The sequence below is a fragment of the Simochromis diagramma genome, unplaced genomic scaffold (assembly GCF_900408965.1).
Source record: "Simochromis diagramma unplaced genomic scaffold, fSimDia1.1 OVJJ01000771.1, whole genome shotgun sequence".
In the NCBI taxonomy this organism is placed as follows: Eukaryota; Metazoa; Chordata; class Actinopteri; order Cichliformes; family Cichlidae; genus Simochromis; species Simochromis diagramma.
This window is the reverse complement of record NW_024387180.1, coordinates 57,394-75,167: the sequence shown is the minus strand read 5'-3', so window position 1 is coordinate 75,167 and position 17,774 is coordinate 57,394. Positions and strand designations below refer to the sequence as shown.

The window sequence follows — 17,774 nt, the reverse complement described above, 5'->3', positions numbered from 1 at the left end:
CTAACAGCTGTCTAAATGACTCGGCTAAAGTTAGTAGCATGCTTGCTTTTTTTTGTCTGCTTCCACTTGTCTTTGCACTAGGATGATGTCGGCGTAAATGTGCAGTCATATTCGTTGTGTTCCCACTAGTGCTTTCAGGTTAATCTCGTTGAAATGACCTTAACGCCACAACACGGCAAATCTCCGTTAACGAGCTACCGCCGATCGCTCCGTGCATGGGGCTAGACGGCAAACACATTAACGAGCTAACTGCGCTAACACACTAGTTCACACCAATGTAATTGAGCATTGCATGGCACATCCAACATACTGTTTTACTTTAGTCCATGACTCGCTTACCTTCAGGGTCATACGTCACATGAAAACCAAAATAATTCCAAACGCCAGATCTGAATGAGGTTCAATTTGCCTGTTGCAAGTAGAGCTTAACTTCTGTCTCGCTAGCTTGCCCTGCTCTCTTCCTTCTGACTATGCTGTCTGTGTTGAGCGCTCAGTGGATCTGCGCTCGACAGTGCAGCCTAGGCGGAGTAGTCGAACACAGATTCACTGAGCGCTCAACACAGACAGCATCGTCAGAAGGAAAATTGATAAAATAAATTACAAATGTTGTATTGTTCGATACATATGCGTACCGAACCGAAAGCACTGTATCGAACGGTTCAATATCGATACGAATATCGTTGCACCCCTAAGTATTACAATAATGGACATTACCAATGCAAACTGAATAATACAGAAAATTAAAGAATAGACTTTGATCAGTTAATAAAGCTCATGATCGTGATTCATTGTGACTGCTACACAGATACTTCTGGGTCACTTCTCTCAGTTAGGAAACTTCCTCACCAAAACTGACTGTTCGACCACACCCCTGGTTTCATGAGAAATTGTTTCAGCCATGATTTCTCTTCCTGTATTTCAGAGTAAAGACTGAAGTGACAAATGGAAACATGTTTAAAAAACGCAATGTGAGAGAGACGTTGAGGTCCTTAGAAGTTACCCTGGGGTTTTCCGTCACCCTGCTAGATGTTACACACCTTGTTATTGGACTGATTTCTACAGTCCAATAACTGTAGAAATCAGTGGCCGTGCAGGCTGCCAGTTGACATTTCTCTTGTGCATGAGTTTAAAGCTCACGCTCCACCCACTGCTGTATGTTTAACTCTTCTGCCGCTGCTCTCCTCTCCTCTACTTTTATAAAGAAAATCTTTACCGACCCTGAAGATAGTTATTGGGCCCACCCCATATGAGCTTATTTTGCATTTGCAGGAAACCTGTACTCAGACCTCAAACATTGTGGGCCCATTAAAAACCAGATGCTGGTTAAATGAATCCACCAGAGCAGTCAGGCGTCAGTGTAGGAGAGCAGAGCGAAAGTGGAAGGAAGACAAATTGCAGGTTTCTTTTGAAATGTTAAAGACTGTTGAAAATTTTATCAGAATTTAGTGAAAAATGTGATGCAGTGGTGCTTTTTGACCCCACTGTGAAAGAGTTCATGGCCTTTTAACTCAGTTGATGTGGTGAAGCTTCTCCCACATTCTTTGCAGTATTTCAGTTTGTTTCCAGTGTGTCTACGTTGATGTATTTTTAGGGCGGTTTGCCAACTGAAAGTTTTTCCACAAAGGTCACAACGAAAGTTTTTCCCACCACCACAGTGATGACAGGGTTGAGAACTGGATCCATCTGTGTCGCTCTGCTTCTAAACAAAGACACAAAAACAGTGTAAGTCAGTCCTTCAACATTTTTATCCTGAATGTCGCCTGAAATAAAGAGCATCTCTGCAGACGTCCAGTTACATTTTACAGTTTCAGTTGAAACACTCAGTTTACTGGGCTGCAATAACTACAATACAACCACCATAATACTACAGTAATACTAAAATCATAACTGACATGAAAATCTGAATAATCACTCAGAGCTGCTTTTCCATGCAGTAGAATTGCTAACATGCTGACACAATTTAATTAACAGAGTTGTTTCAAAGAGTCAGGCTAAAATGACAAGATAAAAATAGAAATACATACCTCACAGTAACTGCACTTGTAGAGTCTCTTTCTGGTGTAGATCTGTTGGTTTTGTCTCAGGTAATGTGGAGCTTTAAAAGTCTCCTCACACAGGTCACATTTGTAAGGTCTCTCCTCAGTGTGGGTAAACGTGTGTCGTTGTAAGTGTGTGTCTGTAGCAAAATGTTTGCCACACTGTTCACACCAGTACACATCATGTCTGGTGTGAATGCGTAGGTGTCTATTTTGGCTTCCTATGTGACTGAAAGTTTTTCCACAAATGTCACAGCTGTATGCCTTAATTCCAGAGTGGGTAACTAGATGCCCCTGTAAGGTGCTACTGTGAGTAAAAGCTCTGCCACACTGATCACAGCTGTACGCTTTAACTCCACTGTGGATAAGTTGGTGTGTTTTTAGGGCAGTCTTCCAGGAAAAAGACTTTTCACACAAGTCACAGCTGAACGGTCTCTCTTCAGTGTGGATGACCTGATGCTGTTAGAGAGCGCTGACTTCTCGGTCCATGTTGGTCCTGCAGTGACAGAGATACAAACAGAGGCAGTGAATGAAATGTAGTCGTTGAACAAACTGAACCTTCAAACTCCCTCCATTAACACTAGTTTTAAACATGAAGATGGAGTGTGGCACCAAACACCTTAAAGGTCTCTTATCCCCACCTACTGGTAGTAGTAACACATTACATCCAACCTGGTGTTAAAAATAATTCATGACTGTTCAAACACTAAAATCATGCCCATCCCTCCTGCTTGTACACAGATATATAAAAATGTATACATATATGATATATAAATAATATATAAAAAAGACCAAGGACCAGACTGAGCAAAAAAGGGCATTTAAAGAGACAGCGCTGTGCAGATGCATATTTGGTAAGTTTTACCGTTTATTGTAGTGTTATGAGCCTAAAGTGAACAATAAAGGGATCAATTAATGTGCTGGGTGCCACCTGAGGCCCTGGTTTCACATTTCCTATGTCCGGTTTTTGCTATATTACTTTGTCTTTCTTAATAACAAGACTTTCATGTCCGATTAATCTGGAGATGGAGTCTTTGGTCTTTGGCTTGTTTTGTCCTCGGGTTGTACACTTTGTACAGCCCGAGGACCCCATGTTGTCTTTTTTTTAAAGGATACACGACACACCATGCTAAGACATATTACATTTTCAGCTCATAGCTCTTTGGGAATCAAAGAGCTAATTTCCCCCTTGCTGATTTCCCCCTGGTGACTTTCATGTTTATCAGCCTAGGAGTTTACATACCTTCTCCCTGCTGGAGAGAATTAACAAGAGCTTATTCATGTGCTCTGATTCACTTTTTTTTTGTCTTTTTTTGTGTGTGTGTCTATTTTTGTCCTAGATGGCCTGACGCAGCAGGTAGGGGCGAACTCTATGTCTGAGTTTGTCTTTGCTCAAGTAGTCCAGAAATGGCTCGGATACGCTCCGGATCGTATGGGTGGAGCAGGACGCACATCATCCATCCCCATACCGGAGTAAAAATTAAAAAATGACATGAAACATAGAAATCTTAATAGGAAACTTTGTCTTTTAATAAAGTATTTTGTAAACGACACATGTCTATTGACCTTTTTTGTTTAGTTTTTTTTCTCTGTTACATGTGTGATGCTTTCTGTTTTTAGAATGTTACTATTGACATGATACATTGTGAGACATTTTTTAACATATAAGGTGCAATTAGAGGAATAAGTACAATTATGTCTTTAGGTGGTTTAAGTATTGATGGAAACATGCAGTAGTTTAGCATTGGTTAAAATACCTATAAAGAACGGTAGATTTCCAGTCATGATTTAACTTTTGTTTCAATAAAAAGCAACTGCGAAAGAGGTGGAAAATCAACATCATAGTTCAACAGTGTTTCAATATAAGAATCTGACATTGTTTCAATGTCAACAGTATTAGAAAATATAACGTTGAATCAATGTCAGCTTTCAACATTGATTCAATATCAAAACCTGGCGTTGTTTTAATAACAATAAAGGGTGCAAGAGTGACGTTAGGTCAATATCACACCTCAACGTTGATTCAGTGACATTGCCTGATATTGACTAAACATTGTTTCAATGTTTCCTTGCTATCTGGGTACACATATGTTTTATTTTCCTTAATTTTCTCTGCTCATCTTCTACTTAACTGATTCAAACGGTGTCTTTATTAGAAATAAATAGTTCGTATTTCATCTACTAATCTTATTTTAAATATTACATTAACCTCCTAGGACCTGGCGTCCATGTATGTGGACATCACATTTTGGGTGATGTCCACATACATTTGAGAAATGTCAAAATACTCAATTTTGCTCTACAAGGGCCTGATATCCACTCACGAGGACATTATACTGCTACTCTACTATCGAAATTTTAAACGAATATCCTCATATGTGGCTCTCATTTTTCTTAGAAACAAAAATTATGGTAATTCTTTTTTTTACATTCATCAGGTCCCAATCAGCCCAAATATCAAAGAGAAATTAAAAATGCTGTGGAAGAGGTCGGGTCTTATGAGGTTAATATAGCACAAGGTTCAGTTAACTTTGGATAAAAATAGGTGGTAAAAATGTTCTTCAAGGAGCTACTTTTACTTTCTTACTCTTACTCTACACATTTCAGAGCCCGTACTTTTTCTCTTGAGTAAACAAGTTATATCAGTACTTCAGCTTTTGATGGAGTATTTCTTAACAGTAATATCTGTCACCTTCTGTGTTGAGCTCATTGTTTTCTCTGTAGTGACTCATCTGAGTCCAAGTAGCTGAAAATGTTCCTCTGCTACTCCGTCAGACTCTTCTCCTCCTGCTGATCAGCTGGGACACAAAACAGATATTTGTTAGGCTCCACACTGCACTGAAGAGTCAAAGTGTCTCATATGTCCATCTGACAATACAGAGAACAAATTTGAGCTTCCCTAAGTGGGCAACTTGTTTGAAACAAACACAAAAGGTTTTAGCACTGATACTAAATTTAGCAGTATGGCACACCAGTATCAGGACAGCAATCTTCTCCCTGTTTATCCCACTGTACAGAAAGTGTCTGCAATTTAATTGGAAGTTTGCTCATAGAAGTATACAGGAAAACAGCTGGAACGTCTGGAAACACTGCGCTGGTGAGTTTATGGCATCAGTCACTCATTTTAACTCTTTTTATTTTCCTTCTTCTAAGTATTAAGGGGGGGGGGGGGGAATCAGTGAATTAAAGCTGAAATTCTACACTGAAATTCTCCAGACTCACAAACAGCTTCTTCCTCAGGGCCTTTCAGACTGTTAACAAACACTGCCCCCCACACCCCACTCCTGTCCACTCACCCAGAAATTTCAGCCATGATCTGAGTAACCCTCATCACTCAGTCCACTTATACTAGGCCTGAAATCTGTCCTCTAATGTCTGCCTGCTGTCTTACTATTTGTATTATTTTTCATGGACAGTTGGAGCACCCACAATTTAGTTGTATATATACAATGACAATAATAAGCTGGTGGTGGTGCTAGCTAGCTAGCTTGGTTGGCAAGCTGCATTCCTAAACTGTGCAGGTGCCACACAGTGACACAAAGACAGTGTTGCCAACTCCTCAGTAAGGAAAATCGCTATTGGCTGTCCTAAAAGTCGCTAAATGACGTCATCACCTAATTAACGGAGAGCCCGAGGTCCAACTGGAGGGTGGTGTTCGTGTAATAGGCAGGCCAAACAGCTTCTCTTTCACTAGCGAGGAGCATGAGAGCGATGAAGAGGGAGCAAGGAGGATGAGGAGCAACGCAGAGCCCGAGGTCCTCACTGAAGGGGGTGTTCGCGAAACCGGCCCTCCGCAGACATAAGCGTACGCTAGCGAGGAGCATAAACGGAGGGCGGTGTTCGCGTAATGGGCAGGCCAAACAGCTGCGCTTTCACTAGCGAGGCCCTTGAGAACGATGTAGAGGGAGCAAGGAGTACGAGGACCAACGCAGAGCCCGAGGTCCAACTGGAGGGCGGTGTTCGCGTAATAGGCAGGCCAAGCAGCTGCTCTTTCACTAGCGAGGCGCAGGAGAACGATGGAGAAGGAGCAAGGAAGACGAGGAGCAAGGGAGAGCCCGAGGTCCTATCTTAGGCCCATTTACGCGTAACCCAAGGCCCATCCGGCAAAGCGCTCACCTGCGACGAGCAGGAGAACGGAGCAGAAGGAGGTCGCAGGACGGGGAGGCAGGGAGAGTCCGAAGTCCTCACTTAGGCCGGTTTACGCGAACACTGCCGAGAAGGAGACATTGATGATGATGATGATGTGAAGTTGAGAGTTGTTTGCTCCGGCGGTTCGGGGTCCCTCCAGACCCCAGTGTTTGCCATTTTAACTTATGAATGTGCATTGGGGTTGCGAATTACCCCATCGTGGTAAAATTCGCCGAGCCAGCAGCAAAAGAAGCAGCAAACTGCGCTTCACATTTGATCAATGTCGTCATGAATTTTGCTGTTTTGCTTCCACGACTATTAAAATCACACTCCATGCACAGCTAGCTCTCTCTCTCTCTCTCTCTGTACTTCAAGAACAGTTTCCCGTCTCCAATCTCTGTTTTCTGTATTATTCATTCGCTTATTACCCACCAGTCTACCGTTGTTTACAGCGCTGTGGCTGCTGTCTTTTTCTTTTCTGTTTTTTCACTTAAATGACCTCGGACAAGAAAGCCTATTTTTTCTGTTGTTCAATACTGAAGAAATTTAAACTTTATATGCAGAACATTGTAGAATATTTGTAAGGTTATCTGCTATAAAAAGCCAGACCAGGAAAATCTCCTTCATGTTTTTCTGTGTTTTATTCTCAGTTACTTTCACACAAAGGCATCTGCTGTGATGTTCACAATTCTGATGAAGTCAGTACTGATAAATGATCAGAATTATAATATTTCTGACTGTCTGAGGCTAAGTTGAATCGAATCGGGACTTTGAAAACCGGAATCGAATGGATTATAGAAATCAGTGATGATACCCAGCCCTAGTGAGCAGCCTAGGCACGACAGAAGTGGATGTAGCTGTAATAGGAAAAGAACTATTGCTAACTTTTCTGTTAAGTTAAGGCCTGATCCTTCTGAAATTCATAGCCAGTGCTCTGACACGGTGTCATCAATCTTTGAATGCTGAAAAAGCACAGTGTATCCAGAAAAACACATTATATTATGTAAATTACTATAAAATTTGTGTGCGCCTAACTTTTGTGCCGGTACGCCTAACTTTTTAAAGTTAGGCATACCGGTACGCCCATGGCAAAAAGTTAGTCTAGAGCCCTGATATACAATAATGAAGCCACATCAGTCGTCTTTGTGTAGAGTTGGAAAATGAAATGTACCACTAAAATATCCTATTGCTAAAAACTACATGTGGCTGCTTTCTTAGAGGAAAGGCGTCTAGGCCCACAAGATTTCAAGCACGGCTTGTTGTACAGTGGGGCAAAAAAGTATTTAGTCAGCCACCGATTGTGCAAGTTCCCCCACTTAAAATGATGACAGAGGTCAGTAATTTGCACCAGAGGTACACTTCAACTGTGAGAGACAGAATGTGAAAAAAAAATCCATGAATCCACATGGTAGGATTTGTAAAGAATTTATTCGTAAATTAGGGTGGAAAATAAGTATTTGGTCACCTCAAACATGGAAAATCTCTGGCTCTCACAGACCTGTAACGTCTTCTGTAAGACGCTTTTCTGTCCCCCACTCGTTACCTGTATGAATGGCACCTGTTTGAACTCATCATCTGTATAAAAGACACCTGTCCACAGCCTCAAACAGTCAGACTCCAAACTCCGCCATGGCCAAGACCAAAGAGCTTTCGAAGGACACCAGGAAAAGTATTGTAGACCTGCACCAGACTGGGAAGAGTGAATCTACAATAGGCAAGCAGCTTGGTGTGAAAAAATCAACTGTGGGAGCAATCATCAGAAAATGGAAGACATACAAGACCACTGATAATCTCCCACGATCTGGGGCTCCACGCAAGATCTCATCCCGTGGGGTCAAAATGATCATGAGAACGGTGAGCAAAGATCCCAGAACCACACAGGGGGACCTGGTGAATGACCTGCAGAGAGCTGGAACCAAAGTAACAAAGGTCACCATCAGTAACACACTACGACGGCAGGGAATCAAATCCCGCAGTGCCAGACGTGTTCCGCTGCTGAAGCCAGTGCATGTCCAGGCCCGTCTGAAGTTTGCCAGAGAGCACATGGATGATACAGGAGGATTGGGAGAATGTCATGTGGTCAGATGAAACCAAAGTAGAACTTTTTGGTATAAACTCAACTCATCGTGTTTGGAGGAAGAAGAATACTGAGTTGCATCCCAAGAACACCATACCTACTGTGAAGCATGGGGGTGGAAACATCATGCTATGGGGCTGTTTTTCTGCCAAGGGGACAGGACGACTGATCCGTGTTAAGGACAGAATGAATGGGGCCATGTATCGTGAGATTTTGAGCCAAAACCTCCTTCCATCAGTGAGAACTTTGAAGATGAAACGAGGCTGGGTCTTCCAACATGACAATGATCCAAAACACACCGCCCGGGCAACAAAGGAGTGGCTCCGTAAGAAGCATTTGAAAGTCCTGGAGTGGCCTAGCCAGTCTCCAGACCTCAACCCCATAGAAAATCTGTGGCGGGAGTTGAAAGTCCGTGTTGCTCGGCGACAGCCCCAAAACATCACTGCTCTCGAGAAGATCTGCATGGAGGAATGGGCCAAAATACCAGCTACTGTGTGTGCAAACCTGGTAAAGACCTATAGTAAACGTTTGACCTCTGTTATTGCCAACAAAGGTTATGTTACAAAGTATTGAGTTGTATTTTTGTTATTGACCAAATACTTATTTTCCACCCTGATTTACGAATAAATTCTTTACAAATCCTACCATGTGAATTCATGGATTTTTTTTTTTCACTTTCTGTCTCTCACAGTTGAAGTGTACCTCTGGTGCAAATTACTGACCTCTGTCATCATTTTAGGTGGGGGAACTTGCACAATCGGTGGCTGACTAAATACTTTTTTGCCCCACTGTATGTCTATAGAAGGTAGACGCGGTGAAAGATTGGAGACGGCTGAACCGCTCAACTGTAGATGAGTTCTCTGGAAATAGCTCCCAAAATAAACTGTAACTTGGTGGAAGGTTGTCCAGATAAATTTAGATGTGACGGAAGATTGAGGCAGTCGGCATGTGTAAGACGTAATCCTCACTTTCCATTTACAGAAAGTGAGGCAGACCTGAACTGTGCCCACGTTTTAAAGTGGTACTGCCATCGACTCAATTTCAAAAGTGATCAATGAGCCGTTGTGAAACCAGCTTGGGTGATCTTCTTATCACCTGTCAAAGCCACACAGTTTCAGACTCAGTTTCTCCATTAAACTCCCACATCTTTTGTAAATATCCACTTTTCCAGTAAATGTTGAAATCAACCTGCCAGCCACCTTTTTTTGTTTGTTTGTTTCTTTGAAATTCACCATTATTTATCCAACTTCATCAAAGGAGGCCGCAGTGCTGACCGAGCTTCAGCACCCCAACTTGGTGTGCCTGGTGGGTGTGGTTACCCAGGAGCAGCCGGTCTGCATGCTGTTTGAGTTTCTGCCCCAAGGTGACCTCCACGAGTTCCTCATCATGCGTTCGCCACACTCAGACGTCGGCTGTAGCAGCAATGAGGACGGCACGGTGAAATCCAGCCTGGATCATGGAGATTTTCTGCATATGGCCATACAGGTAGGATCTAAAAACATCCTCGTAGTTGGCTACAAGCGTAGTGGAAGAAGTACTGTTGTGCCTTCCATTTAAACACGAACCATTTACATGAAATGTTGATGATGATCTCAATCGCTCATGTAGAAACTTTGAATTAAAATCAGTGTTTTAATGTCTACCTTTCGCTGCTCCTTCAAACGTCTTCTAAATATTGTGAACCAGGTGGCTGCTGGGATGGAGTACTTGGCCAGCCACTTCTGCGTTCACAAGGACCTCGCAGCTCGGAACATTTTGGTAGGCGAGCAGCTCCACGTCAAGATTTCTGACCTGGGTCTCTCCAGAGAGATCTACTCCTCAGACTACTACTGCCTCCAGCCTAAAACTGTGCTGCCCATCTGCTGGATGCCGCCTGAGGCCATCGCTTCAGGAAAGTTCACCACAGACTCGGACATCTGGTCGTTTGGAGTTGTGCTGTGGGAGGTCTTCAGCTACGGGCTACAGCCCTACTATGGTTTCTCGAACCAGGAAGTGATGGAGATGGTGAGAAAGAGGCAGCTGCTGCCCTGCCCCGAAGACTGCCCACCAAGGTATGTTGCAATTACCGGTGCAATATGAGAAGTATACAAGAAGGTAGTGCATCCAGCTAATGGTGAAACCCAAGTGTGCAAGTGTCTTTATTGGACTCTGGTATTAGGGTTAGTTTAGTGTATTCAATTCAAATAGAGTTTTAGAAGCAGTCTGATTGTTGCTGTTTGTGGTAATGAAATAACTCTGTTGGCTTTTAGGTTTTATGGTCTGATGACAGAGTGCTGGCAGGAAGGACCAGCACGTCGGCCGCGCTTCAAGGATATTCACGCCCGCCTGCGAGCTTGGGAGGGGTTGTCGTCCCACGCCAGCTCCAGCACGCCCTCTGGAGGAGGAGGCAACGCCACCACTCAGACCACCTCGCTCAGCGCCAGCCCCGTCAGCAACCTTAGCAACCCACGCTATGCTGCCGCTGCTGCCGCCGCCGCGGGGTACCTCTACCCAGCCCAGGCTATTCCCGCGCCGGGACAGATGGGTGCAGTTCCAGCATGGACGCCCATGGCCGTGACCCAAACCCACCAGCGCTTTATCCCAGTCAACGGATACCCAATCCCGCCAGGATACGCAGCATTCCCAGCTCACTTTGCACCCCCAGCTCCGCCTACTAGGGTAATCCAGCACCACCTGCCCCCTCCAAAAAGCCGCTCCCCCAGCAGCGCTAGCGGCTCCACCAGCACGGGTCACGTCAGCGGCGTGCCCTCCACTACGGGCTCCAACCATGACGCCAACACGCCGCTGCTGTCCCACTGCATCATGCCGGGGAGCAGCGGAGGGTCGGCTCAGGTGTACGGACAAATCTCCCAGAAGGGGATGGTGGACCACGTGTCTCAGACGTCAGCACTGCTTACCCCTGACTCTGATGTGCTGATGTACAACGGCTCAGTCATCACTGCAGACCTGTAAATATTCAACCTCTTTGAGCTTAGATCCCAGATATGAGACGTTTAGCGCTTCAGCCAGTGGCGCAGCGTCACAGTTCTTCTCTGATCTTACCGAGACCCAACAGAGATGGAGCGTGCCACACATCTGGGTATCCAAGAAACACTAAGCAGGCTATATAAGCAGCTGTCTGACTCTGTCATGCCTCACTGTTTACAGGAGGCGTACTTACTATCATGGTTTGACAATGTTATTTTAACCTCTGTGTAAATACAGTACATAGGTCCTGAATGAATGAATGAAATACAAAGATATATATTCAAATGAACTTTTTATTAAGTAAAACACTTTAAAGGTGAAAACATTCTTCCCGTGGCCTTATTCAACAGTTTGTGTTCCAATCAGACAAAAAAAACTAAACAATTCCCACTCGATGGACTTTTTCCTACAGGATGTCAGGCAGACATGGATATTCATGTGATGACTTTCAGGTGCCTTTTTTTCTGAACTAGTTCATTGGCTTGCTTGTCAACACAAAAAATCAAATATCCAAGGGAGCGCGAATTGAAACGGCAAGTAACTTTATGTAACTTATGAGATCTCAGCCATGTACATAGACAGAAGAATGTTGCATCTAAATAAGGATACTGCAAATTAGGTGTGCTGCGATATTATTGCAACTTGTTTTTAACACACCAAGTGGTGACTGTATTAACATATACAGGATTCTGACAAGTAGCTCAGCACGTGCAGCTTTTAACAGAAAAAGTACAACCTGAAAAAAAAGTCTGACCGTTTTGTCTGTTTCCCAGTGAAGGATGATGAAGTGTGTGTTTGGTGAGTCTCAGTTTCGTAGCCGCACAAACTATGCCTCAGCCATCCACGATGGTTTATGAGAGGCCAAATATGAAGCTTCTTTCATTCCCTCAAAACAAAAGTCAGAAAACCAGCAGTAATGTGTCAAGTCAACAATCTATGGGTGCGAATGTTCCTGAGTGCATGTTTTAACTACAGCAATAACACATCCGGGTTGTTTTTACTGAGGACATGCAGAGAATAAAGTGCTTTTCTGAGTTGTAAAGTAAGTGGACACATGTGAAATGTAGCAACAAGAAAAAAGTAGCCGCAAAAATGGCATCAAAATCAAATTCAGTTGTCTTTATGAATCCTACTGCTCTTTAGTTTTCCTCAGCATTCAAGTGAGTAGCGGTCAGTAGTGAAGCTGGTTGGCTGTTATTAGCAGCATGAAGGGTGTGCTCTTGTTTCCATGCTATTTGAAATCATTTGAGTGTATTTTTCAAATGCCTTTCCTCTCTGTGTGTTTTTGTGATTCTATTTTTCTAAAGCAGAGTGAGCTACCTAAGCATCTTTACCCATGAGCCCCAGCAATGTAAATGATGTACGAATACTAACATAGACTGTATATATAAGCTGGACTTTGCTTCCAGATTTAAAAAAGCAAGGCCAACGCAGTCTGCACTGATGGCCAACAGGGGGCGACTCCCCCAGTCCAGTCCACTTCTCACTTGATTTTTGACATCAGTGAAGCCTTATTTAATACAGGACGTTTCTCATTTTGTTAAGGATGCTGTCACTGACAATTGCTAATAAGGCAGAGAATAGTATAAGGCATGGCTACCGTATGAGTGTACAGAGTCTATTAGAATAAAATAATAAAAGTGAAAATGCTCAAATGAAGGTTTCAACCATTGGGTGCCGTCATTGAGGCTACAGTCATCTTTTTTTATGTAGTCTATGTACTAATATAGCAGTGCACAAACCACTTGTACACAAGACTGTGAATCTTAATCAAGTTTAGGTATTTTTGTATTTGGCAAAAATTCATTATAGTGCCTTTTTTTTGTCTTTTATTGGTAAGAAGAAACAAAAGTATATGTATATTTCAATGCCAGTGTGCCCATAACAGGTTTACATGCATATTGATCAAGAGAGGCCTTGGCTTTGTATTTTGTCTGAATATTTTTGCACAGATGTTTTGTATTGCAAAATCATTTATTAAATGTTTGGTAAATCCCGCTGCTTCTGTTGTATGATCGATCCGTTTTAAGAATACAGATTTGTAATAGCAATGTGAATCCACTGGGGGCCACCAAATCACCATTTCTGAGAACAGTTTTGAATATCTTTGCCTTATAATTGCAGTGACCACTGTTGGCCAAGTGGTGGGGCCCTTTAGCTGTTTGATTACTGTAGTCACAACTGGAAACAGTTGGAAATAATAGTCAAAGATGAAAAAATGGCTCCTGTGTAGCCTTTCCGGGTGTGTGTTTGTCTGCTTCACTTCATTTCTTTCAGGCTCAAATTCAGATCTTTCACCTTGAATTGGGAAAAAAAAAATAAGTGAACCAGAGTGACTGTCATCCAGGTTATGAGTGTCATAACAGATGTAATGTTCTATATTTACAGACATACAGACTGTGTCTGCCAGTAAAGTCATACGAGCATGGAGGACATTCCAGGAGAAAGGAGGCTACTCTATGAGAACTGCACAAGATTGTTATTCCATCAGCAGGAGCAGTATCTGCCAGAGCTACAAACTGACCTCCAGCAGGCCGCTGGTGTTGATGTCTCTGACCAGACAATCAGAAACAGACTTATGAAGGCCAGACATCATCTAGTGGGCCCTTTGCTCACTGCTGGCACAGAGGAGTCTGATTAGCATTTGCCACAGAATACCTGAATTGGCAGGTCCACATCTATTGCTTTTTACAGATGAGAGCAGGTTCACCCTGAGCACATGTGACATACATGAAAGAGCTTGGAGAAGTTGTGGAGGATGTTATGCTGCCTGTAACATTGTTCAGCATAACCGGTTTGCTGGTGGGTCAGTGATGGTCTGTGGAGGCATATTCATGACCTCAACAGGCTCAACCTAGACAACAGGACTCTGAATGCCATTAGGTACCAGGATCAATTGATATCATTGACACTTCACACTTACCTAACCTAAATGTTCTAGAACACCTCTAGGACGTTATGTTTCGGTCCATTCAACGCTGCCAGGTTGAACCTCAGACTGTCCAGGAGCTCAGCTCTGATCTAGGTGTTTTGCTTCATTGCCTTTAAAGGCCTGAAAGGGTTAATGAACTCATGGACCAGAAAATGCTATCAGAATATTTAGTAATGTTTTTCTTCCCTTTTGCAGAGATAAGATATAATTACCAACAAACTAAATAAGTATTCTGTCATTTGAATGAACTAGTCATGCAAAAAAACAAACAAAACTGAAGCTCCATTTTGCAGTGCAGGTGTCCTTTCTTCCCCCTGTCAAGCATGAGCCTGCGAGTGTTCGTGGGAAAAGAGAAGACAGTCGGTCATTAGCAGCAATGCAGACTTTCGACTGCTCAAAACATTTTCTGCTGCCGGTCTGGAACAGTTTGTTTTGTGATTGTGTTCTGTGAGCAGCGGTAGCACAGCAGTAAACCCTCACGACTCCTACATCAGAGACTCCGCGCTCTGACATCATTTAATGTAATTTCTCCCAAGGCATCAACCAAAACCATTTGTTACACATGCAAGTGCAACCAAAGAGAGGAGTGCACAGGAAACAGAAGAGAAGAAAGGAGGCATCTGTATTTGATAGAAACCAACATCTGCGCTGATGGGAGATGCCAGCATCGTGTCATCCAGAAAACCAATTTGTACATCCAGTACTGATACACCATGTGCTTGCTGACTGAGCAACTGATGTTGCTATCAAATGCACCCTTTTTAATTCCTAGTCCTTTAATAAAATCCTGTTTAATAGCTTCTGGGTGACTATATTATGGGTGCAAGCAATGGTTATTTTCCATCCATTCGTTTTTTGGGGAAGTTTGCAGCTAATGCAGAATTGTCAGGAAGTTCAATCAACATTTGCCGTAGGGCAGAGTACCATGTGGACATGTGACCGTTCTTGCTAACATTCATGGGTGATTTAGAATCATGGTTCAGAAACATAAAATATCAAAATGAAAATAATGTTCTATTGGGCAGACTTTTCCTACCTAATACTCAAATGTAATCTTCTTATGGAGTGTTGAATTTTATCTCACAAGCTGATTAGAAAAAAAAAAAAAACTAATCAGTCAACCTTCAATTTGAATCTTTTCACCGTCCTTTCTTTCCTTAAATTCTAAAAAACTGTTTAATATTGTGTCTGAATGAACTTTATTTTGGCCATTTGTGGGAAGGGAAAACAATATCAAAATATGAGAAATCTGCAGCCAGATTTCTGCCCATCTGTTGAATTCAGTCTATTATTCACTATTTTTTAAGCTTCTTTGTGATTCTTGAGGAAAACATCTGGATATTTAGGTGCTAAATATTCCACATCTTCATTAGCTTTTCTATAAAGAAGCTGCTGTTTGGTGAACGTAAGAAGCATTTTAATTGCAAACAGCAGCGTGCTTTGGCAAAAACACTGCTATAAGATGAGCTGAGCCACAGAGTCATATGAGAGATCTGACACTAGGGGGCAGACCTCTTGCATATTAACACATAGTAATATCACATAATTAGTAAGATCAGTTATACTCTCCACCCAGCTGACAATCTCGGGACATGCTGTCTATTTTTAACCATCTGGTCCCAGTGCAGGGCTCTAATCTATTGTATGAACTGGGACTGACACCCTTTTGGTGCGAAACTGCTGCAGTGGCACCGACTGTAGGGAAACTGCCATTTTTGGCCCTTCTGTACTGGCTTAAGTTTTCAGCTCTGGAGGTTCCTTTGGAATCTCCGGGAAGTGAGATTGGAGCCAGCCTCAAGTGGCTTTTCTAGGAACTATGGTTTCTGTTGAAGTGAAGACAATGGATGGAAAATATTTTGAATGGTTTAGGGAAATAGTTTTAAACTTTTATTTTATTTTATTTCAACATATTTTTCCCCATAGTTTAATATAATCAGAATCTTAAAAGCGACAAGTAAATCCAGTATGGCGACAGACCTAAAAGACGATATAAAGAGTATAATATTTTTGACATGTAGCAGAGTAGAAGTGCAACAAACCTCAAAATTCAGTTTAAAATAAGATGTTTGTACTTATAGCTATTATCTGCCACAGCTATGCAGACAAGAACATCTAAATAAACACAAACAAGTCTAGCTGATGCGTGCGACTCGCCCTGATGCTTAAATCTCTTTGGTTCAAAGCCAGAGAAGCAGCTTCCTGCATAACTAAGGATGACCACTCCCTTCGTTACCAAAGAAAGGTGAGCCCTGAGGGTGTTTTCTGCTAAAGAAGCCTCATTTAGCCCCTTTATTTCAGAATGAAATGGGCTGCAATGGGCTTTGATGTTAGTAACATCATCTGAAGCACTCACTGCTCAGTCATTTTAAAAATAAACAGTCCTTATTGTGATACAGATACTCATATACAGTCCCGATCAAAAGTTTAAGACCACTTGAAAAATGGTAAAAAAAAAATAATCATATTTTGCATTGTTGGAACTTAACAAGGTTCCAAGTAGAGCTTCAACGTGCCACAAGAAGAAATGGGAGTGAGACAAAACATTTTAAACTTTTGATCAGGACTGTATCTTGAGATTGAAGGTGCAGGCATTAATTAAAATTTGCCTCTGCTGCACATGAATGCCAAAGACTTTTTATATCCTCCGCCTTTGGCGTGCTATGTCTGTGTTTGATCTTTAGCCACATACATAAAGTGTGATTAGGCAGAATGGAGAAGTCCATCTTTGTCAGTTGGGACGAAGATGCGAGCTTACAGAAACCTCCCGCTATGTATTTTTATTGGTTTAGCTCTAAGTTTATGAGAATATATAATTAATAATTTGTTGTATCATATAATTGCACACTAATCAATCTGTAGGACGAAGTATATCTGTAGGCACAACACCCTTTCATCTATCATATAATCTCAAGAAACAACTAACTGTATCTTGAATGAAAGAACAGTTTGTTCTGTGAGAAATGATTGTCAAAATCAATAAAAGTGTGCCTTGTTTTAGTTTCACTTCTGGTTTTTACCCCTCCTTTTTATTCAATCTTTGTTGTCTCGTCACCTTTGCCCTGCTCCAAGCTGTTTTTCTGTGGGTTGTTCCTCATGCTTGGTTTCTGGATTCCTGTTTAAAGTTTAAATTTTATTACCTCGCCTGCCTCAGCATTTTAGGGCTTGGGTCCTCCCCATCGTGTGTACTTATATCATTGATTGTTCACAGTCCAAATGTAATGTTATTTAGTTTTAATCACACAATCTTGCTATGTCCCTCCTTGCTAATCAAGACGATGATTGAGGCAGGACTTACGGCACAGGACTTTGAGAGCATGCAATTAGCTTTCCCAGGTTTTTTATTTATTTATTTATTTTTTGTAGCAAAAACCATTTCATGCTGTTTTTCCACTTATTTGTTCTAGTAATGACATGATAATCATCTCTACACCTTTAGTTTACACTTAAAATGTTTTGAGTAAGTATGATTGTTTGGTCAAACCAAAAATAATAAATAAAAATAAATAAATAATGAGATTTAAATGACTAAGGTAGACCAAGTGGATAATTAAACTAGGTGTGTATTAAATGCTACGCTTAGATTTAGTGAAGAAACATCTGTTAGAGGTTAAGAGATAGGTATCTTCACACACAC

At 42.1% G+C, this 17,774-nt stretch overlaps 1 protein-coding gene and 1 long non-coding RNA gene across 2 annotated transcripts; one reads left to right on the top strand and one right to left on the bottom strand.

Annotated features, from left to right (window-relative positions):
• Positions 1–1,499: 1,499 nt before the first annotated feature.
• LOC120745028 lies at positions 1,500–7,346 on the bottom strand. The gene is made up of 3 exons (XR_005698540.1): positions 7,336–7,346; positions 2,025–2,742; positions 1,500–1,699 (listed from the first exon to the last, which is right to left on the bottom strand). It is a non-coding gene; the product is annotated as an uncharacterized LOC120745028 (long non-coding RNA).
• A 1,690-nt stretch (positions 7,347–9,036) lies between these two features.
• LOC120745027 (inactive tyrosine-protein kinase transmembrane receptor ROR1-like) lies at positions 9,037–13,204 on the top strand. The gene is made up of 3 exons (XM_040049638.1): positions 9,037–9,726; positions 9,928–10,292; positions 10,491–13,204. The coding sequence occupies exons 1-3, from the start codon at positions 9,580–9,582 to the stop codon at positions 11,191–11,193; spliced, it is 1,215 nt and encodes a 404-aa protein (XP_039905572.1). The 5' UTR covers positions 9,037–9,579; the 3' UTR covers positions 11,194–13,204.
• The last annotated feature ends 4,570 nt before the right edge of the window (positions 13,205–17,774 follow it).